General features: G+C 43.6%; 1 protein-coding gene across 1 annotated transcript in view; it reads left to right on the top strand.

Annotated features, from left to right (window-relative positions):
- Positions 1-9,943: 9,943 nt before the first annotated feature.
- Positions 9,944-23,621, top strand: part of LOC141107538 (antigen-presenting glycoprotein CD1d-like) — a 40,764-nt gene continuing 27,086 nt past the window's right edge. The window contains exons 1-2 of the mRNA XM_073598340.1: positions 9,944-10,157; positions 17,960-18,205. Of these exons, the coding sequence (XP_073454441.1) occupies positions 10,094-10,157; positions 17,960-18,205 (310 nt within the window). The 5' untranslated portion in view covers positions 9,944-10,093. The remainder of the gene's footprint in view (positions 10,158-17,959; positions 18,206-23,621) is intronic.

A 23,621-nucleotide genomic window follows, 5' to 3' on the forward strand; every position in this document is an offset into this window, starting at 1 on the left:
GATCGTGTGTACGAGGCTTATCTGTCTCTTACTTCTTTCTGCCTGTTCATACCATGGATGTCCCTGTGAACTGTTTGAATTGTGTTTTACTAAACATATCTGAGCTTATCCTAATTACCGTTGATGATATTTTCCTAATTATGCAGCTTTCATTAAAATGGAATTAAAAAAATGTTACAGCAATATATGCAATATCAATAAACAGCGACATATAGTACATCAGGGTTACTGACTCTTCTTTCTGGACCCCCCAAAGAATTAAAAGAAGAGAAAACAAGAGCAATAATTACTATCATTAAAAAATAGGTAAACCCATAGGCGTGCCTGGGCTCAACCTAATCACTCCATGTGGTGCAGATTCCCCCTGTTTAGACCCCTGATATTTCACCAAAGCCCACTAACTGGGCTCCTAAAAAATTGTAAAAAAATAATAAAAAATAAAATAATGAAAATAAAAACTACTAACACCATACACATCCACACACACGGGCTTTGGGGTGCACACCCTAATGCAATAGACTATGCACACCTATGTGTAAACCTAACATTTCATATTCCTGATATGTGCCTGCTGTACTATGTACTTGTATGAAAAAGTCTCCTGTTCCCTTTGTGTTTCTTCCTTTGTGTGAAATCCCTGGTGTTCCTGCCAGTCCCTCTGCTTTCCTATTAAAAAACACACTAAGCAGGAGAATACAGCCTGGTCAGTTCTCTAGCTGTGTTGAGAGCTCAGCCTGCTCTCCTCCAATTATCAGACTTGTGTTGACACCCATCCCCCACACAGCCATTCACTGGGAAAATCAACGTGCTGCTATTTCTCCTCCCCTAGTTCTCTGAGCTCCTCATGCAGCTGAGAACAGAGTTCAGTCAAATCCTATAAGGAGTGAGCGGGGCCTGCAAGATCTGTGCTGTGTGTATCTATGGATGCACACAGCCTGGCTCAGGATTATGACCATACGAGTGCCCCCACAGCACACAGCTTGCTATTGCATAGTTGCCAACATTGCAAAAAAAATATGTGGGACACTTTTTTGGCTGTAGGCGGAGCCATACAATAATAAGGGGGCGGGGGATTCATTTGTAGGCGTGTCTTAGCAAAAATTAGAAGTGCGGCGCGCGAAGCGCGGCAAAAACTGGGCTTGGCTTATGTGTAAAGTGGGTGTGGCTTAAATGGGCGTGGCTCAAGAGGGTGTAGTTAGAGTCTGAGATGAATGAGGGATGGAGAGGGAAAGGGGGAGAGAGAAAGGGGGAGAAGGAAAGGGGGAGAAGGAAAGGGGGAGAAGGAAAGGGGGAGAAGGAAAGGGGGAGAAGGAAAGGGGGAGAAGGAAAGGGGGTGAGGGGGGAGAGGGGGGAAAGGGGGAGAGGATGGAAAGGGGGAGAGGGGGAGAGGGGGAGAGGGGGAAAGGGGGAGAGTGGGAAAGGGGGAGAGGGGGAGAGTGGGAGAGGGGAATGACGGGACAGCAGCCCCAGATCCTACACAATAGAAATATGTGTATTCTAGAAAGTTTAACAGTCAGCAGATAAAGATACTCCAAACGCCTGGTGTTAGCTCTTCAATCATCCCGTCACCATGGTTGTTATGGTGTCAGGATGATTGAAGCACATTATTTCTATTATTACATTTTAATATAAAATTAAATCATTCAACTCACTATAATGCTGAATCAGTGGGATCCCTGAGCGTGTCACTAGCCACGTCGCCTGCCACCAGCAGAGTCTGTCCTTGCATCAGGTGCCCCCGGCAGAGTCTGTCCTTGCATCAGGTGCCCCCGCCAGAGTCTGTCCTTGCATCAGGTGCCCCCGCCAGAGTCTGTCCTTGCATCAGGTGCCCCCGCCAGAGTCTGTCCTTGCATCAGGTGCCCCCGCCAGAGTCTGTCCTTGCATCAGGTGCCCCCCGGAGGGTCTGTCCTTGCATCAGGTGCCCCCAGCAGAGTCTGTCCTTGCATCAGGTGCCCCCGGCAGAGTCTGTATAGACCCCCTAAGTGCAGACCCCCTCAGTGCAGACCCCCTCCATCAGTGCAGATCCCCTCCATCAGTGCAGATAACCTCCATCAGTGCAGACCCCCCCTCAGTGCAGCCCCCCCTCTATTAGTGCAGCCCCCCTCAGTGCAGCCCCCCTCTATTAGTGCAGACCCTCCTCAGTGCAGCCCCCCTCGATTAGTGCAGCCCCCCCTCTATTAGTGCAGCCCCCCCTCTATTAGTGCAGCCCCCGCTCTATTAGTGCAGGCCCCCCTAAGTGCAGGCCCCCCCCTAAGTGCAGGCCCCCCTCGAATAGTGCAGCCCCCCCTCAATTAGTGCAGCCCCCCCTCAATTAGTGCAGCCCCCCCTCGATTAGTGCAGCCCCCCTCGATTAGTGCAGCCCCCCTCTATTAGTGCAGCCCCCCCTCTATTAGTGCAGCCCCCCCTAAGTGCAGCCCCCCCTCTATTAGTGCAGACCCCCCTCAGTGCAGCCCCCCCTCGATTAGTGCAGCCCCCCCTCGATTAGTGCAGCCCCCCCTCAATTAGTGCAGCCCCCCCTCAATTAGTGCAGCCCCCCTCAATTAGTGCAGCCCCCCCTCGATTAGTGCAGCCCCCCTCGATTAGTGCAGCCCCCCTCAATTAGTGCAGCCCCCCTCAATTAGTGCAGCCCCCCCTCGATTAGTGCAGCTCCCCCTCGATTAGTGCAGCCCCCCCTCAATGCAGCCCCCCCTCAATGCAGCCCCCCTCAGTGCAGCCCCCCTCAGTGCAGCCCCCCCGCTCAGTGCAGGAGCGGCCGGCCGGTGTTCTGCCGAGAAAGTTCCCCTCGGCAAGTAAGGACCCCCTGTACTGCGCAGGCGCAGCGCTTGCCCAGTACAGGGCTGGGGAACTTTTCGGCTAGACACGGCGATGGCGGTGCCATGTCTTCTGCTTCAGTGGAGAGGGGAGGGGCCATGCAGCTAAAGAAGGCGCTTCATTGGCTGCACGGATCGAGCCCCCTTCCTCTCTCCACTGACTTACTCAACACTAGGGGGAAGATCGAGCTGCGGCGCCGGCTGCCATTTTGCTGGAGCCAGCTTCTGTAAAAAGAAAAAAAACAACATTCCTGATTTACCTTAGGGAAAATCCCGATTTGGGACAGCCTCCAATCGGGACGAGGGTCCCAAAATCGGGATTGTCCCGGGAAAATCGGGACTGTTGGCAACTATGCTATTGGGGCACTCAGAGGAGAGCAGGAGCAGACAGCACAACACATGCACACACACAACAAATTGCTATTGTAAATGTGGAAGAAGCCACATAAGTAAATAGGGACCAGGAGGCATGGGGTGCTACATGGGAGTGAAAGGTGTTCCTTAAAGATGAATTCCAGATAAACAGTTAAAGCTGAGCTCCATCTTTTGTTAGACTTTACATAGTTTGTTTGGCCCAAAGAAACTATGTCCCTCACTAACATGTGAGGCCGCTGGATGTGCGATATAAACTGTATGTAGCTGCGGCTTGAACTGAGACAGAGGAGTCTATCACAGTGGCGCTCAGCCATTCACAGAAAGTGGTGTATTCTATTATTGAATACAAAGCTTCCTCTGATTTGCACAGTCAGAGGTTGTGACACCATAAGCCCACCTCTCTTACTCTGCCAATCAAAGGCAGGTATGAGACAGGAAGTTTTGGCTCACACCCGGAACACAGTGTAGTATGCTGTATGTGGCCGAAGCTACATACAGTTTATATCGCACATCCAGTGGCCTCACAGGTTAGTAAGGGACATAGTTTGTTTGGGTCAAGCTGTAAAGTTTACCAAAAGATGGAGTTCAAGTTTAAATACATAAATGGTCGCTGGTTTACCACCAAGGAATTTGTATTTCTGTCCATCCAGTACTAAGATTTATATATTTTTTCTATTTATAGTTCAGTTAGAGGTCTTATCTCTCTCCCAGCCTGAGGAGCAGGAGAATGATGAGGTTGTCACCAGTGGCGGCCGGTGCTCAATATTTGGGGGGGTGGCAAACTAAGGAACCCCCCCCCCCCCCCGTGGGAGATGGATAGGAATGCGGCGATCAGAGTCCCTACCTTAGGAGGCAGGGGGAAGGAAGAGCTGGGCCATAGCTTCTCCTCCCGGCTGAACAGGAAGTGTGTCCTGAGACACAATTGGCCAGAGAGTCCTAAGATTTCCTGGCCAGTCGGGTGACCCACTTCCTGATTGGCTGTGAGGAGAATCAGGAGGACAATAGCAAATATTAGTTATTGTCACACAACTGGGTGGGCTTAGGGCGCAGTGCTCTGCACCCCCGGTCCACCCTTTTTTTAAGCCAATTAGAGCCTCAAGTTCTAATCATGTGCTTAAAAAATAAAAAAAAAATATATGGAATCGATGCGTCCGGCACAGTGCATGTAGATTAGGGGCCAGGCACATGGATTGGGAGGGCAGCGCCCCTGCACCCCATATGGGCGGGCCGCCCCTGCTTGTTATTCTACACTCCTATCAGCATGATCCTTGTTAGCAACAACTTATTGACTTCTTGTGCTGCTTTTCTATTCTTCATTCTAGGTTGTGCTGTGTAGGGGGGACAAGGGGCTGATGCAAAGTTAAATTCAAGTACTTACATTGCTTGAATAAAAAAAATATTTTTTGAGGTAATAATGAATGCACATCTGTATCCGTTTGTGTATTTTATATCTGCCTGGAGTTTAGCTTTAACAGGTGCTATTGCACATATGTTGTGCGTAGAGGGCAATTCTGAGGAGTGACCACCTGACATACACAGGCATTTGTTACAGCAAAGAATGGAAGCGTGGTGGAAGTGCGGTGGAAGTGCGGTGGAAGCACGGTATTAGATGTATCTGAAGCCCTGACATTTATCTATCATTTCTCAGCAGTTCTAGTTTCGAGGTACTTGACAACATCATTGTGAAACCTCATTTTACTACTGCTGGTGACACCCAAAACTCTCAAGGGGCTCCTGGGCTGAGAGTTAATGACTGAGTCTATAGTTATTATCATTATGGTCCCAGATAGCAGAACACAGTTAACCCAACCCACAGTCCACATTTTGTCTGCATACTTTCCATGGGAGCATCTTAAATTTCTCCAGCATTACGGGTTGGTCCCATTCAGACCCCATTTTTAAACAAGCAGAGACTGCACATAATGTTTACTTCATGGGTTGGTCCTGCCTAGAACTTGCCTCTAAATATGCTGGGACTGCATATGTGCTTAGATAAGGTTGATGCTGTGATCCCAGAACATGGCCTGGAACACAGCATTGGCAGGACAGAGGACCAAGATGTGGGACTGTCTCAGAGTCCTACTTATAAAAAAACTGAAGCTTGTCGGTTTATTGAATATGGGAGCTGAATATGTGCATACAGATCCTGCTTGTACTTTTTTGCCTTCTTCCTACTGTATTCCCTTTTTAAATTAATTTGGTTTGGCTTGTGACTGGTGGGCTTAAAGCATACATATATGCCCCGTACACACGAGCGGAAATTCCGCCGGCAAAAGTCCGTTGGGAGCTTTTGGTCCGAAAATTCGACCGTGTGTATGCTCCATCGGACTTTTGCTGGCGGAATTCCAGCCAGCAAAAGATTGGGAGCATGTTCTCAATTTTTCGGTCGGAAAAAGTTCTGATCTGAAATTCCGATCGTCTGTACCAATTCAGACACGCAAAATTCCTACGCATGCTCGGAAACAATTCGATGCATGCTCGGAAGCATTGAACTTTCATTTTCTCGGCTCGTCGTAGTGTTGTACGTCACCGCGTTCTTGACGGTCGAAAGTTCAGAGAACTTTCTTTTCTGTATGCAAGCCAAGCTTGAGTGGAATTCCGTTGGAAAAACCATCCATGATTTTTCCGACGGAAATTCCGCTCATGTGTACGCGGCATTAGTCATTTTTTGAATGGAGTGGTTGAGAGTTAGAATATCTTTTCATTTTTTTTAATTGCATTCTGCTTTCCCATTCTTTTTGACCTGATGAACAATCAGCACAAAAAGTGATTGGAAATCCCAAATTTACCAGCTGCCATCAGAACAGAACATGAAGGAAAATCTTCCAATAAGGACACCTGTTTCAATGACAACTGTCTAAGAAGGGATTTCCCCTCTGACAGCTCGCAGAAAATTATTAGAACCTTGGCTTGTTTGAGATAGAAGAGAGCAATGATAGTTCCACACCACTAGTCTTATGCCCCGTACACGCGGTCGGATTTTCCGACGGAAAATGTGTGATAGGACCTTGTTGTCAGAAATTCCGACCATGTGTGGGCTCCATCACACATTTTCCATCGGAATTTCCGACACACAAAGTTTGAGAGCATGCTAAATTTTCCGACAACAAAATCCGATCCTTTAAATTCCGATCGTGTATAGACAAATCCGACGGACAAAGTGCCACACATGCTCAGAATAAATAAAGAGACGAAAGCTATTGGCTACTGCCCCGTTTATAGTCCCGACGTACGTGTTTTACGTCACCACGTTCAGAATGATTTTCCGACAACTTTGTGTGACCGTGTGTATGCAAGACAAGTTTGAGCCAACATCCGTCTGAAAAAATCCATGGATTTTGTTGTCGGAATGTCCGATCAATGTCCGCCCATGTGTACGGGGCATTAGAGTCCAGAATTTTTTTTTTAATTCATAATCAGGATAAAAAGAAAAAACATTCAATGCATTTCAAGGGTTAGGAACAGTCCCCCTTCATAAGGGCTGGAGGCTGGTAACCTTGAGAACATGGGCCACCAAAATGATTTCTACTTCCAAATTTGGTTCCATTCATTGAGCCATATGACTTCCTCTTGCTGTAGTAGGTGGTGGATACTGGCCTTAAACAATGATCAATTCCTCCGTCCGTAAGAGCATGTTTATTGATGCTGTCTGTGGTTTCATGTATAAAAAATGTGCTTTTAAAATGTCTCATAATTTGTGTAAAAGTAACAAATAATACCTGTAATGTTTGTAGTAAGTGTGTAATGTCAGTTTCTATTTTTTGCTTTTCACATATTTACAACATTATGGGTATTATTGTTACTTTTGAGCAAATGATGAGACATTCGGAAAGTGAATTTTTTTATACATAAGCCCCTTTGTCTTTACTGGGGATATCTCCCCTGCAAGTAAGGGGACAATCTCTTCATCACTAACAACATATACAGTTGTGCTCATAAGTTTACATACCCTGGCAGAATTTATGATTTCTTGGCCATTTTTAAGTGAATATGAATGATAACACAAAAACTTTTCTTTCACTAATGGTTAGTGTTTGGCTGAAGCCATTTATTATCAATCAACTGTGTTTACTCTTTTTAAATTATAATCACAACAGAAACTACCCAAATGACCCTGATCAAAAGTTTACATACCCTGGTGATTTTGGCCTGATAACATGCACAAGTGGACACAAAGGGGTCTGAATGAATATTAAAGGTAACCATCCTCACCTGTGATCTTTTTGCTTGTAATTAGTGTGTGTGTATAAAAGGTCAATGAGTTTCTGGACTCCTGACAGACCCTTGCATCTTTCATCCAGTGCTGCATTGACGTTTCTGGATTCTGAGTCATGGGGAAAGCAAAAGAATTGTCAAAGGATCTGCAGGAAAAGGTAGTTGAACTGTATAAAACAGGAAAGGGATATAAAAAGATAGGAATTGAGAACGCCAATCAGCAGTGTTCAAACTCTAATCAAGAAATTGAAAATGAGGAGTTATGTTGAAACCAAACCATGGTCAGGTAGACCAACTAAAATTTCAGCCACAACTGCCAGGAAAATTGTTGCAAAGAAAATCTCAAAAATAACTTCAGGTGAAATACAGGACTCTCTGAAAACATGTGGTGTGTCTGTTTCAAGATGCACAGTAAGGAGGCACTTGAAGAAAGATGGGCTGCATGGTCGAGTCACCAGAAGAAAGCCATTACTATGCAAATGCCACAAAGTATCCTGCTTACAATACACCAAACTGCACAGAAACAAACCTTCTGGCACAAAGTAATTTGGAGTGATGAGATCAAAATTGAGCTTTTTGGCCACAACCATAAACACTACATTTGGAGAAGAGTCTATAGACCTATGATGAAAGTTACACCATTCCTATTAGACATGTGCATTCATTTTTGTCCGAATGCATTTTCATCCGAATTTCAGGTATTTTTATTATCGTTTTAACAAACGATAACGAAAGTGCAGAATCCGAAAAACGAAAGATCCGACATAAACAAATGCTTTATTTTCATTTTCGTTGCTACAACAGTTCGATATAGATAGGAGATTCGACATGATGATGACAATAACAATCTGTGTCCATCAAACCTGTGGTCGAATGTGCCTAACCTTAACTCTATTAGTCCAAGATTATTCTACATAGAGAGAAAAGATTCGACATAGAGAGAAAAGATTTGACGTAGGAGAGAAAAGATTCAACGTAGGGGAGAAAAGATTCGACGTAGGGGAGAAAAGATAAATAAAAATAATGATGATGATGAATGTTATTGGCTGATTGTAACCAAAGAGGAGGAGCAGTAAAATAGCTAGAACTAAGTACACACGTACTTTGGCTTATGGTGTCTGTTGAAAGTTCTAAGAAGATTCGACGGAGCAGGTAAACTATACGGCGTCGTACAGTTTAGCTGCTCCGTCGAATCTTCTTTGAACATTCGACAGACACCATAAGCCTTCAATGACAGATTCAACCTTAATTTGGATTTTCGGATAAATGCAATTTTTAACGAAAAACGAAATAAATAAAAAAGAATTTCGGAAGTAACTAAATAAATTTATTTTTCGGACGAAAACGAAATTCTGAAACTAAATATTTCAGTGTGCACATGTCTAATTCCTACTGTGAAACCTGGAGGTGGATCGCTGATGTTTTGGGGGTGTGTGAGCTACAAAAGGCACAAGAAATTTGGTCAAAATTGGTGGCAAGATGAATGCAGTATGTTATCAAAAAATACTGGAGGAACATTTGCATTTATCAGCCAGGAAGCTGCGCGTGGGACGTACTTGGACATTCCAACATAACAATGATCCAAAACACAAGGCCAAGTTGACCTTTCATTGGCTACAGCAGAATAAAGTGAAGGTTCTGGAGTCGCCATCTCAGTCTCCTGACCTCAATATCATTGAACCACTCTGGGGAGATTTAAAATGTGCAGTTCATGTAAGACAGCCCAAGAATTTACAGAAACTGGAGGTTTTATGCCAAGAGGAATGAACAGCTTTACCATCTGAGAAGATAAAGAGCCTCATCCACAAATGCCACAAAAGACTTCAAGCTGTCATTGATGTTAAAGGGGGCAATATACAGTATTGAATCTGGGGTATGTAAACTTTTGATCAGGGTCATATGAGTAGTTTCTGTTGTGATCAGGGCTTTTTTTCTCAAACAATAGGTGCTGGAACTTAACCACGGCCCCACAAAACCCCTCCCCCTACACACACCCTCCAAATCACAACAAATAGTGGGTTCGTTCGGTCAAATTTCACGAAAACAGTAGGAGGGTCTTAAAGGGGCATTAAATACCAGGATTGCATTACATACAGAGTGCAGAGCTGTCACTTATAAACACAGAAACCATACTTCTGTGTTTACAAGTGATTGTGGTGAGCAGGCACCAAAGGGTCTGAGCCAGAGGTGGTGGAACTGAGTTCTACCAAGTTCCCCCTGAAAAAAAGCCCTGGTTGTGATTATGATTTAAAAAGAGTAAACACAGTTGATTGATAATAAATGGCTTCAGCCAAACACTAACCATGAGTGAAAGAAAAGTTTGTGTGTTATCATTCATATTCTCTGAAAAATGGCCACGAAATCATACATTCTGCCAGGGTATGTAAACTTATGAGCACAACTGTATTGTGCAACCCAAATTATATTATTGTGCTTCCCCACTTTATGTTAAAAAAGACTTTTGAGTTGAATCATTATCATAAATATGAGGAAGTCTGGTCTTTAAATACAGCCTCCTCCTCAGCAGCTCGATTAACTTTTTCACTGGAACATTTGTACCATCCTTTTTAGTCAGGGGATGTGAAGGGTTTCTAAAAGTTGCTTTTACATGCACTTCTGTTTTCCTCCTCCTGTAGTTATTTAGATACTTAGCTAAAAAAATTTTTACGGGGGGGATTCTTTAGTAAAGAATAATGAAAGGGTTTCTTCCAACCATGACTTTATCCATCTACTTGTTCCTGAGCTTCACGGCTACAGGTAAGTACAATGCATTAACCTGTTTAAGTTTAGTACAACGTTTTGTTAATACAATTATAACGAATGTAAGGGTACAACATCTGCATTATGCTGTTTAACATCTATAGCAGTGATGGCGAACCTTGGCACCCCAGATGTTTTGGAACTACATTTCCCATGATGCTCAACAACAACACAGAGTGCATGAGCATCATGGGAAATGTAGTTCCAAAACATCTGGGGTGCCAAGGTTCGCCATCACTGTTCTATAGGAGGAAGCCTAGAGTGATGGATAAGACTTGAATCAGCATTTAGAAGAGGGATTCCAGCTTATACAGTAAATGGCCAAAAGTTTGGCAGCATCTGACCATCACACCATCACCTATGCCTAGTTTGTGGACATTCCTCTAAATGATTGAGCTCTGGTGTGCACAGAGAAATGTATGATTACTATTACAGCATACAAAGACATTTTAGACAATTGCACGTTTCCACTAGTTTGGGGAAGGCCCTTTTCTGTTCTAGCATGACTGTGCCTCTGTGCACAAAGCCAGCTCTATAAATACATGGTTGGGTGAGTTGGGTGCAAAGTGACCTGCACAGCGCTCTGATCTCAATCCTGTAATCCTATTGAACATCTTTGGGATGAATTAAAATGCTGCATGCAAGCCAATGTCTTTACGTAATGAATAAAATAGTGTAGCTCTACCCAAACATCTAAATCATGTGCTCAAATCAAAATTTCTATGACAAAATACATGTGACTTTTTGAAATCTACAATTAGTCGGTTTCTCCCCCTATTCAGGGGCAGAGGTGATAAAAGTCCAAACACATCATATAATTAGATCAATAAATAACTAGTCCAACAAAAATCTTCAATTATAAACACTGCCAACAATCTTCTTTGAACATGCGCCTCTGTTCCGCAAAACATGTGACATACACTCCACCCAGTGGTACATGAGTCCGCTCACCTCTGTGCTGGACCTCAGACATTCCTTGGAGGTCAAAAGAGTTTTTCCATAATAGGTACATCATTCTAAACTTCTTTCAGCCGTAGCTCCTCCCACCAACATCCACAGCAACAAGAATGGCATAAAACAACAAAAAGCAACTAATAGTGCTCACTGTACAAATAATTTATTCAAACCAAAGTAATAAAAACATCCACATACATGTAAACACTCCAGCTCACCGCCCTCCTTCAAATGTGCAATGTGATGGCATCATCAGGTTCTACTCCTGTACATGTTACGCCCCAAATGGAGCTTCCACAGTAGTAGCAGCACTGCAGTATTTAAAGGAGCTGAGCTTGTCTGGCTGGGCTTCTTCTATGGGTCACAGGAGTGCAATTCGTTTTGCACTCCTGTGACCTATTTTGAGAGTGGACTAAAGTCCGCTTTTTGCTGATGTCACTGGAATCAGTCCAGGCACAGCATCATCCCGACAATAAAGTCCAGGTGCCTGGATTGATAGCCATCTCAGCGAGTCCCTGAGAGCCTGAGATGGCCGCTCCCTTCCACAGCCCAGTGCTCCAGATGCTGACTGACAGGCAGCAGCTCTCTGCTCTGGGAGCGGTGAGAACTGAGCCATCGGCAGTGTTCGATCGTTTGGTTCTCAGTGCAGAGACGCCGAGCGACAGATGCAGCATCAGTCCCATGCTGCGTCCACCTAGGTTAATATAATGGGGAAATTATTAAAAACCCATACTTCTCTTTGAATTCATTACTCTATTTCCTAGGTGGTGTGGGATCACTTTTTCCGCATTAGATATGTGATTGACTGTATTGATTGTTTTTTTTTTTAATTATGTCTTCTCATTTAACACCAGTACCTGATCTTACAAATACTCTTTTGGGTGGATAGGCTCCCACAAACAAAAGCAGAGGCTGTTATAATCCACTACATATTGATCTCCATGGTTTGGAATAGGATGTCCAGCAAGCTTATATGAAAGTCAGGACTCCCCAAATGGTCCCCGAAAGGTCATACTACGTGTACTGTTTTTTTTTAGCAATGCCAATAGTGACCACAAAATACCATTATGTAATGTTTGTGTATATGGCATTCCAAAAAAGCTATATGAAGACATAACATCAATTGCAGACCAGTGTTATTGTCTAAAGTGGAATTCCAGGAATTTTGACCCATCTGCATATTTTTTTCTTGAAATCTTTTTGCTGTTCTGGCGATTTCATCCTTGATTTCACCTTTATTTAGGCAAAGTTGAGGGGGAGCAGTATCCTTCCAGGACTGAGTAGCACTCCCATAATGACATCTGAGCACTACTCAGTCATGTAAACTATGGACTGGGCTGACAGGAGGCAAGCAGAATGACATAGGAGTCAATCTGAACAGAAGAGGACCCTTGGCGCTGGATCTATGATAAAGTTGGGGACAGCTCTGGAGCATAGAGGGGGTTAAAAGAAATGTCAAAAAACAAGTAAAAATTTGCGCTGAACTGAAAAAAGCAAGCGGCCAGCAAAGTTTGTAGATAACAAACAAAAAGTCACATGCATAAAAATTATTGCGGCGCTGAAAAGTTCAAAAATGAAATTGAAGAGTGGGAGGAATCCAATCACCAAATATATTGTGCAGATGTAGAAAGAGTCACTCGTCACCACGTGGTAATGTAGTCTGCTTACCAGAAGGTATTAAGAATTAGGCATAGATGATAAATACTCAATAGCATCCAGCAAATCCAGCCCACTGGAACCCCTCGTCAGACCACAACATCTGTGGGATTTCCTTCACATATAAACTTCTCCCAATGGTCACTTCAGAATTAGGCATTCAGGCATGTAGTCATCATTAGGGATGAGCCGAACACCCCCCTGTTCGGTTCGCACCAGAACATGCGAACAGGAAAAAAGTTTGTTCGAACACGCAAACACCGTTAAAGTCTATAGGACACGAACATGAATAATCAAAAGTGCTAATTTTAAAGGCTAATATGCAAGTTATTGTCATAAAAAGTGTTTGGGGACCTGTGTCCTGCCCCAGGGGACATGGATCAATGCAAAAAAAAGTTTTAAAAACGGCCATTTTTTCAGGAGCAGTGATTTTAATAATGCTTAAAGTCAAACAATAAAAGTATAATATCCCTTTAAATTTCATACCTGGGGGGTGTCTATAGTATGCCTGTAAAGGGGCGCATGCTTCCTGTGTTTAGAACAGTCTGACAGCAAAATGACATTTTGAAGGAAAAAACCCATTTAAAACTACCCGCGGCTATTGCATTGCCGACAATACACATAGAAGTTCATTGATAAAAACGACCCCGAACCAAAATGTAAAAAAAAAATGACGTGGGAGTCCCCCTAAATTCCATACCAGGCCCTTCAGGTCTGGTATTGATATTAAGGGGAACCCCGGCCAAAATTAAAAAAAAAAAAAATGACGTGGGGTTCCCCCTAAATTCTATACCAGACCCTTCAGGTCTGGTATGGATTTTAAGGGGAACCCCGCGCCAAAAAAAAACGGCGTGGGGTCCCCCCAAAAATCCATACCAGACCATTATCCGAGCACGCAACCTGGCAGGCCGCAGGAAAAGGGGGGCACGAGAGTGCGCCCCCCCCTCCTGAACCGTACCAGGCCACATGCCCTCAACATTGGGAGGGTGCTTTGGGATAGCCCCCCAAAACACCTTGTCCCCATGTTGATGAGGACAAGGGCCTCATCCCCACAACCCTGGCCGGTGGTTGTGGGGGTCTGCGGGCAGGGGGCTTATCGGAATCTGGAAGCCCCCTTTAACAAGGGGACCCCCAGATCCCGACACCCCTGTGTGAAATGGTAAGGGGGTACTTACCCCTACCATTTCACTAAAAAACTGTCAAAAATGTTAAAAATGACTTCTATCTTCCTTCATCTTCTGGTTCTTCTGGCTCTTCTGGTTCTTCTGGTTCTTCCTCCGGCGTTCTCGTCCAGCATCTCCTCCGCGGCGTCTTCTATCTTCTTCTCCTCGGGCTGCTCCGCACCCATGGCATGGGGGGAGGCTCCCGCTCTTCTCTTCTTCTTTTCTTCTCTTCTTCTCTTCTTCTCTTCTTCATTTTCTTCTCCGGGCCGCTCCGCACCCATGCTGGCATGGAGGGAGGCTCCCGCTGTGTGACGGCGCTCCTCCTCTGACAGTTCTTAAATAACGGGGGGCGGGGCCCCCCTCTGACGCACGGTGACTTGACGGGACTTCCCTGTGACGTCATGGGGAATGCCACAGGGAAGTCCCATCATCTCCCGTGCGTCAGAGGGGGGCGGGGTCACCGGGTGGCCCCGTCCCCCGTTATTTAAGAACCGTCAGACGAGGAGCGCTGTCACACAGCAGGAGCCTCCCTCCATGCCAGCATGGATGCAGAGAGGCCCGGAAAAGAAAATGAAGAAGAGAAGAAGAGAAGAAAAGAAGAAGAGAAGAGCGGGAGCCTCCCCCATGCCATGGGTGCGGAGCGGCCCGAGGAGAAGAAGATAGAAGACGCCGCGGAGGAGATGCTGGACGAGAACGCCGGAGGAAGAACCAGAAGAACCAGAAGATGAAGGAAGATAGAAGAAAGAAGAAGCATTTAAATAAAGGAATTGTCAAAAACTGTCTCTTGTCATTTTTAACATTTTTGACAGTTTTTTAGTGAAATGGTAGGGGTAAGTACCCCCTTACCATTTCACACAGGGGGAGCCGGGATCTTGGGGTCCCCTTGTTAAAGGGGGCTTCCAGATTTCGATAAGCCCCCTGCCCGCAGACCCCCACAACCACCGGCCAGGGTTGTGGGGATGAGGCCCTTGTCCTCATCAACATGGGGACAAGGTGTTTTGGGGGGCTACCCCAAAGCACCCTTCCAATGTTGAGGGCATGTGGCCTGGTATGGTTCAGGGGGGGTGCACTCTTGTCCCCCCTCTTTTCCTGCGGCCTGCCAGGTTGCGTGCTCGGATAAGGGTCTGGTATGGATTCTTGGGGGGACCCCACGCCGTTTTTTTTTGTTTTTTTTGGCGCGGGTTCCCCTTAAAATCCATACCAGACCTGAAGGGTCTGGTATGGAATTTAGGGGGAACCCCACATCATTTTTTAAAAAATTTTGGCTGGGGTTCCCCTTAATACCCATACCAGACCTGAAGGGCCTGGTATGGAATTTAGGGGGACTTCCACGTCATTTTTTTTTTTTATTTTGGTTCGGGGTTCCCCTTTGGGGAATTCCCATGCCGTTTTTATCAATGAACTTCTATGTGTATTGTCGGCAATGCAATAGCCGCGGGTAGTTTTAAATGGGTTTTTCCTTCAAAATGTCATTTTGCTGTCAGACTGTTCTAAACACAGGAAACATGCGCCCCTTTACAGGCATACTATAGACACCCCCCAGGTACGAAATTTATAGGGATATTACACTTTTATTGTTTGACTTTAAGCATTATTAAAATCACTGCTCCTGAAAAAACGGCCATTTTTAAAACTTTTTTTTGCATTGATCCATGTCCCCTGGGGCAGGACCCAGGTCCCCAAACACTTTTTATGACAATACCATGCATATTAGCCTTTAAAATTAGCACTTTTGATTTCTCCCATAGACTTTTAAAGGGTGTTCCGTGGCATTCGAATTTGCCGCGAACACCCCAAATTGTTCGCTGTTCGGTGAACTTGCGAACAGTCAATGTTCGAGCCAAACATGAGTTCGACTCGAACTCGAAGCTCATCCCTAGTCATCATATATCCTAGAAAAGAAAATGAAGGACCCATAGTGAAGCCCGTAATGATAGATAAAAAACTTTTATTGTAGTAACTTACAGTTGAAGCTTTAAAAGAAATGTGGTCAGAAAAGAATAGAAAAAATGCTGGAGTTCCACTTGAACTCATTAAATTTGCACCCCATAAATTCTAAATCTGTAGAAAACGAATGTGCTTCAGTACTGATTTACTGTTGCAGATTGATGTACCATCACAAGTATTGAGATGTTTCTGCTGCTCAGCTGGTGGGCCTCCAAAGATGCCATCCAACATGCAGGACAGAATGTGAAAGCTAAACAAAACAGAGTGAAAACTTTAAATAAAAAGAAGGTATCCTTGAGATATTGACATTAGCCCTTTATACACATTTGATTAACATCACAGGTAAATGTCCATGCATTATGTCTGTACAGAAAATATACTGCAAATTGCAGGATGTAGCATCTGGTGGAAACAAGTTCTAATGATCATTGAATATGTACAGTGCCTTGAAAAAAGTATTCATATCCCTTGACATTATCCACATTTTGTCATGTTACAACCAAAAATGTAAATGTATTTTTATTGGGATTTTATGTGATTGACCAACACAAAGTGGCGCAAAATTGTGAAGTGGAAGGAAAATGATAAATGGTTTTCAAAACTTTTTACAAATAAATATCTGAAAAGTGTGACGTGCATTTGTATTCAGCTCCCTTTACTCTGATACCCCCTAACTAAAATCTAGTGGAACTAATTGCCTTCAGAAATCACCTAATTAGTAAACAGAGTCCAACTGTGTGTAATTTAATCTCAGTATAAATACAATGATATAAATCTCAGAGGTTTGTTAGAGAACCTTACTGAACAAACAGCATCACGAAGGCCAAGGAACACACCAGACAGGTCAGGGATAAAGTTGTAGAGAAGTTTAAAGCAGGGTTAGGTTATAAAAAAATATCCCAAGCTTTGAACATCTCACAGAGCACTGTTCAATCCATCATCCGAAAATGGAAAGAGTATGGCACAACTGCAAACCTACCAAGACATGGCCGTCCACCTAAACTGAGAGGCCGGGCAAGGAAAGCATTAATCAGAGAAGCAGCCAAGAGGCCCATGGTAACTCTGGAGGAGCTGCAGAGATCCACAGCTCAGGTGGGAGAATCTGTCCACAGGACAACTATTAGTCGTGCAATCCACAAATCTGGCCTTTATGGAAGATTGGCAAAAAGAAAACCATTGTTGAAAGAAAGCCATAAGATGACCCGTTTGCAGTTTGTGAGAAGCCATGTGGGGGACACAGAAAACATGTGGAAGAAGGTGCTCTGGTCAGATGAGGCAAAAATTTAACTTTTTGGCTTAAAAACAATACACTATGTGTGGCGGAAAACTAACACTGCACATCACCCTGAACACCATCTTCACCGTGAAACATGGTGGTGGCCACATCATGTTGTGGGGATGCTTTTCTTCAGCAGGGACCGCTACGCTGATCAGAGTTGATGGGAAGATGAATAGAGCCAAAAACAGGGCAATCTTAGAAGAAAACCTTCAAAAGACTTGAGACTGGGGCAGAGCTTCACCTTCCAGCAGGACAACAACCCTAAACATACAGCCAGAGCTACAATGGGATGGTTTAGATAAAAGCATATTCATGTGTTAGAATTGGCCAGTCAAAGTCCAGACCTAAATCCAATTGAAAATCTGTGGCAAGACTTGAAAATTGCTGTTCACCGAAGCTCTCCATCCAGTTTGACAGAGCTTGAGCTATTTTGCAAAGAAGAATGGGCAAAAATGCCCCTCTAGATGTGCAAAGCTAGTAGAGACATCCCCAAAAAAACTTGCAGCTGTAATTGCAGCGAAAGGCGGTTCTACAAAGTATTGACTCAGGGGGGCTGAATACAAATGTACCCCACACTTTTCACATATTTATTTGTAAAAAAAAATTAAAACCATTTATCATTTTCCTTCCACTTCACAAATATGTGGCACTTTGTGTTGGTCTTTCACATAAAATCCCAATAAAATAAATTTACGTTTTTGATTGTAACATGAAAAATGTTATGGGGTATGAATACTGTTTCAAGGCACTGTAAATAGGGCAGATGAAGAAGAATAATGATTTCTGTACTCCACCCCCAGGCTCTAACAGGCTAAATTGGCTGCAGACTTACCAAATAATTGATGGAGAACTATCATATTGGAGCTTAATGGAGATGGAAGGCTTTCAGTTAGCGGCTACCTACAACACACCAGCATTGGTTTATAAGCAGAGCTGGGCAAAGGGAAACACAAGCCACGACTACTGGAGCTTATTTGATGTGTTTCTAAACAAATACTTCTCTGTTTTCAAAGACAAAATACGATTAAAGGAGCCTGATCTTAAAGGTAAGTGTTTTCCTAAAAAGTAGAATATAGATTATGCTGAGGTGAAAAATATTACAATACATACATGATTTAAAAAAAAAACTATTTTATGCATTAAAGTCAACCCAGCTTTAAATATGTTTTTTTATGTTAAATGCATGCCTGCTAAGTAGAACACTCACTGGTATTTATTGCCTCTATTACCTTTGTAACACTGTGCATTGTTACTGAGGATGCAGAACTCTATTTGGCCACAGGATGGCAACATTCAGCACTTCGCCTCACCATAGCCTTACTACAAGTACTCAGAACATTCTGGGATATATAGTTGGGACACAGGACTTTCTATACAGCAAAGCTGAAGTCACAATTACAAAGCCCACAAACACCAGCCAAAGGGAGGGATATAAAGGGAAAAGCCCAAAAAGGAGCCAGGGCAGTTGGGGAGAGATGTGCCAATTGGAAGGAGTATGTGTGTAACTGTTCCAAGCTGTGTTGTCCAGACAAGACTGGGTCAAGCTGCAGTTAACAGAGTTGCTAGTAAGCCAAGATGCAGACTGCTGTGCCAAGTGCTGAACCAAGGAGTCCACCCTGGGGGGATCCTTCAACATCAGCTGTATAGAGGGCCTGTATCCAGATTTCCACAGCCACATTGCCATTTAAGGGGGCCCCCACCACATGATAATTGCATTCTTCTGGACTGCTACGGAGGACTGGGTGAAAGGGTCCCCAACCCACACTTCACTGCAATACATTACAGTTAGTTCTTGTTGCCACGCAGGCCTACCTGGGCTATGGTCATTTACTGACACTGGCCATAATAAGAGTTAAAACACATTGCTGCCATCCATGACTGTAATCTGCCACTTTCTACACTAAAGCTGCCACTGAATCCAGACTGCGGAGCTGGATTATCCTTTCCCTTCCTGCTTAGCACACTCCTGGCTTCAACAGCATTTACACATGTTGGTGTTAACTGCATTGCATTGTTTTGCCTTCTCTTTGTGTGTTAAATTTGAACCTTTGAACTGCTGTATTATCCTATCACTTTAGTTTTGCCAATACAGCCTGTATGTGTAAAAAATTGTGTACTTAAGCGCTGATGTGAACAAAAAATATTTAAACGATAAATAAATAATTAAAGCTGCGGCTATTTCAAAAGTGTATTGATATCACCATATAGTGCTAGATTAATAAAGTAATAATCTGAACTAAAATCAACCTTCCAATATTACATAAATTTATACACATTGCAATGGCATAAAAGCAATAGGTGTAAAACATAAAATTGCAGCCGTGAAAGTCCAATATGTGAACAATTAGTCACCACCACCAGTTAGTGGGTGTACTGCTCACCTAACGGTTAATTAGTTGTTAGCCAAGAGAAAGGAAAAAACACACACATCTATCTTGATTGAGTGAAAGATCCCTGGAGTATTATCCAGATAGAAGCTCACATCAGAGACTGATAATCTTCATATATAGTGGATAGTTATATCATGACTTCTCCGGATGCAGTGATTCTCAAAGAAAAATTAACACATCATCATTGCGCAAGTTTGCTATAGGATAGTAGAACAAGAGCTTTGGATAGCTACACTCATATTTAACTTGATAGTGTAACGCTTATAGAGCGGTCAGACAGCAGAATCCTTCTCCCTCCACATCCAGCACATTCAAGCACCGTGGGTAGTGTCACTGGCTCCTCCCGACCGGTTTCATCACCTGTCACGTGATTTTTTTCACGGTTTAGAGCATTTTGAGAAAAAGCTTAAAGTGGATGTAAACCCTCACCTTGTAAAACAACCCATTCAGTTTAATATAGTAATGAAAGGCAAAACATTTTCATATAGATTTAAAAAAAAAGCATTATAAATACCCTTTTTTATAAGTGATAACACTCTCTCTGTTCTCAGCTGCACAAGAGCAGGGGGAAGAGAAGCAGCAGCACACTGAGCTACCCAGTGAAGGGCTGTGCAGTGGGGGGCATCTCAAGGAGAAGTCTGATCATTGGAGGAGAGCAGGCTGAGTTCCCAGCATAGCTAGAGAACTGACCACAGTGTGCTCTCCTGCTTAGTGTTGTCAGTTTTTAATAGGAAAGCAGAGGGACTGGCAGGAGCACCAGGGATTCCACACAAAGGAAGCAATACAAAGAGAAAAGGATACTTTATCATACAAATACATGGTACAGCAGGCACATATCAGGAATATGAAGTGTTGGGGTAAGAAACGCTTTAACTATTTTTAAAAATTGTTTTAATAAAAAGGCAAGAGCAACTGTGGAAGAAAATTATTTACAGAAAAAAAGATATTACAATAGTAACAGCAAAATAAATCAGATTATAAAAGAAAAATACTTAACAATTTTACCTGGTCTTTGGTTTGGTCAAAATCCAATCCTGACAGATTCACTTGCCTTCATAATGACTCTCTACCTTTATGCCTAGTTTAATTGGAAAATTGAAAGCCCCAAGTACCAATTCCAGCAGCTTTTATGGATCCTGTGGTGTTTGAACCCACCCCACCCAATCAACAGGGTTAAGGAGAGTGGTGTAGGAGGGCTAAAGTGTACAGGCAGTTCCTGGGTTACAAACAAGATAGGGTCTGTAGGTCTGTTCTTAAGTTGAATTTTTTTGTAAGTCGGAACACGTACATTTTTTAAGTGTAGCTCCAGCCAAAAAAATAGTTTTTATATTTTTTGGATAGCATAGGGAAGGGTTAACACCCCTGTAACCAGTGGCGTCTCCAGCTTTCAAATTTAGGGGGGGCACATGGGGGGACAGGGACAAAAGTAGGGGGGCAACTATAAAATGCATATATATATATATATATATATATATATATATATATATATATATCCTGGGGCCCTTTACTACGACCCCACAACGGGCCCTTTCACATGTTCTGCAGTGAGCTCCCTTCCTACTGTATTGGGGTCCCCCAGGGTGGCAGAAAACAAGAGATATATGTCACCAGCATATCAAGAAAATATAAGGATCCAAAGCAGTGGGAGAACTATCAGGGTTGCAAAGGTTGTCTTGCCTCCGGGCCCTGGTGTTCTGCCACTGTGGGGTTTCCCAGCCTCCTCTTGCTGTCCTGCCTCTGCTATTGACAGCGCTGGTCTGGCATCTCTTGGAATTTACAGGCTGGTCCTCCTGTCCTAAGGACGGAAGAAATCAGTCTGTTTTTTCAGTAACTGAAAGTCCTGGTGGAGTCCTTCCTGCAACTCGCTCTTCTCCCTGCCAATGAGGATGCAGGTGAAGGAGCAGATCAGGCGGCCATGGTTGTGTGAACACTCGCATTATGCAGTGTCAGCGAGCAGGGGAGGGGGGAGGAATCACCCGCAGGAGCTGACTGGGGACTCTCTCCCTCTTAGACATTGATTTTTTGTAAAAAAAAAAAAAAAAATGTTTTTTTTGGGGGGGCACATGGTGGGGCACAGCATAATGTTGGGGGGGTCAGGGCCCCCTCTGCCCCCCCCCCCCTAGGGTCGCCATTGCCTGTAACATTTGTTTTGCTGTCTGTGCCCCTGTTCAGAAGATTTCACCTCAATTTCTGTCCCTATGACAATTGGATTTTGAAAATGTTGGGTTGTTGTAGAAACAAAGATTGGTGATAAAGCTTCAGTGGAGACATCTTTTTCCCATGATAACTCTTACAGGAATGTTCCTTCCCAGGGGCAGATTTCCTCTCACTTCCTGTTGTCTCTCTTTGTTTGTAAGTAGGAGCCGTTTGTAAGTTGGATGTTTGTAACCCGGGGACCGCCTGTATATGCTATTTTTCAGTAGGCCTTCCCACCAGGCCAGATTTCCAAATGCATCTATATATTCAGATGGTTGGGTTCTTCAGTCCTAAAGCCAACACACTATTGAATAGAATGAGGCTAAACATGGTTTGCATCAATTGTACAGATCTCTTATGACATCTAATGTGACTATACAGTATATCCTAGTCATGGCTGTACAGTATACTCTAGTCATTTGATCTTGGATTGTTCGGTATTTTCCTATACATTTGGGTAAGCACTTGTCAATGTATTTTTATTGGATCAGGATTTATGAAATATGAGAGCTGAGTTGTATGAAAAGAGCACTTACTTTTATCCCTTTCAAGAGAATGCAAAAAAAAAAAAGAGCACTTTTTTGGTCAGATGAAGCCAGGCTCCAAGATTAGATTGATTATAACTAGATTTGCGATGGTTAGTTACAGCCATTGAATGATTAAGAAACTCTTTTTACAATAGTTGTTAGGTGAAAGAAATACCTTGCTAATAGGTTTTATGACCTGGATCAGTGTCCTGGCAAAACATTGCAAACAAGTGGCCACTGCCCCCACCTATACAGTAAGGGCTCTTTCACACATGCTTGTCTGTTTTCACGGACTCTGTTCAGCAGGGATCGCTCCGTTGATCCCCGATGAGCCGGCGGATGACAAGTCCGTTTCTGCTCACTGTGCTGAGATGGACCTGTCAGAGCCCCGCTCTCCTCTATGGGGAGATCGGATGAAAACAGACCACCTGTCCGTTTTCATCCGTTCCGATCCACCAGACAGATGGAAAATAGGGTTCGTCTGGATTTAGCGTATCGGAGTGGATCGGATGTCAGCAGACATGTCACCGCTGACATCCGTCACTCCGTAGAGGTACATGGATCATCCGCTCAGGTCCACCTGAAAAACTGACAGGCGGACCTGAATGGTCCGCTTGTGTGAAAGGACCCTTACTACTGTAACAAGGAGCACTGGAATAGAGATGCACATCAAACAAATACAAAGAGATTTCAAACTTACCGACCAGCCTGCGACCAACCGAATTGACCTGTATAACATATTTGTTAAAAACAGGGGTTTAGTCTGCACACATTTGCAAATACATGTGTAAGATACAGACCCCGTCAAGGCACCCCATTTTCTGTAGTCCCTAACTCTAACTTCTGAGAGTCTCCACACTTGAAGCACATGCATTTATTTTAATGACAAAAGGAAGGGTCCTAGTGTTGAGGTACCTAATATACAGGGTGACTCTGTAGGTACTTAAAATTCACTTGTGCCAACATCCCGGATACTGAATTAGAAATATCAAAAGACTATAAACCTTAGTGGGACTTTTAAGGCACAACTGTAGTGAGCTACACATCGTATATAAAAAGATCAAATTTTATTAATAGTATACAAAAAACAAAAAAACAAAAAGAATAAGCGAAACATCTTTAAAAACACATCAAATCTGGACATACAACGCATAGTGTAACACCATATTGAGGATTCTATCCTGCAGTTTTATATGTATCCCTATATAGTATAGAATTCAAACACAATCCAAATAAAGGGAAGGAGGAAAAAATACACCATCCTGGGAATACCAGACCTGCAGTGCCCCCCCAATTCCAACTCTTTTAGGGGAAGTTTACATATTTTTTCCTCCTTCCCTTTATTTGGA

The sequence above is a fragment of the Aquarana catesbeiana genome, linkage group LG09 (assembly GCF_042186555.1).
Source record: "Aquarana catesbeiana isolate 2022-GZ linkage group LG09, ASM4218655v1, whole genome shotgun sequence".
NCBI classification, from domain to species: domain Eukaryota; kingdom Metazoa; phylum Chordata; class Amphibia; order Anura; family Ranidae; genus Aquarana; species Aquarana catesbeiana.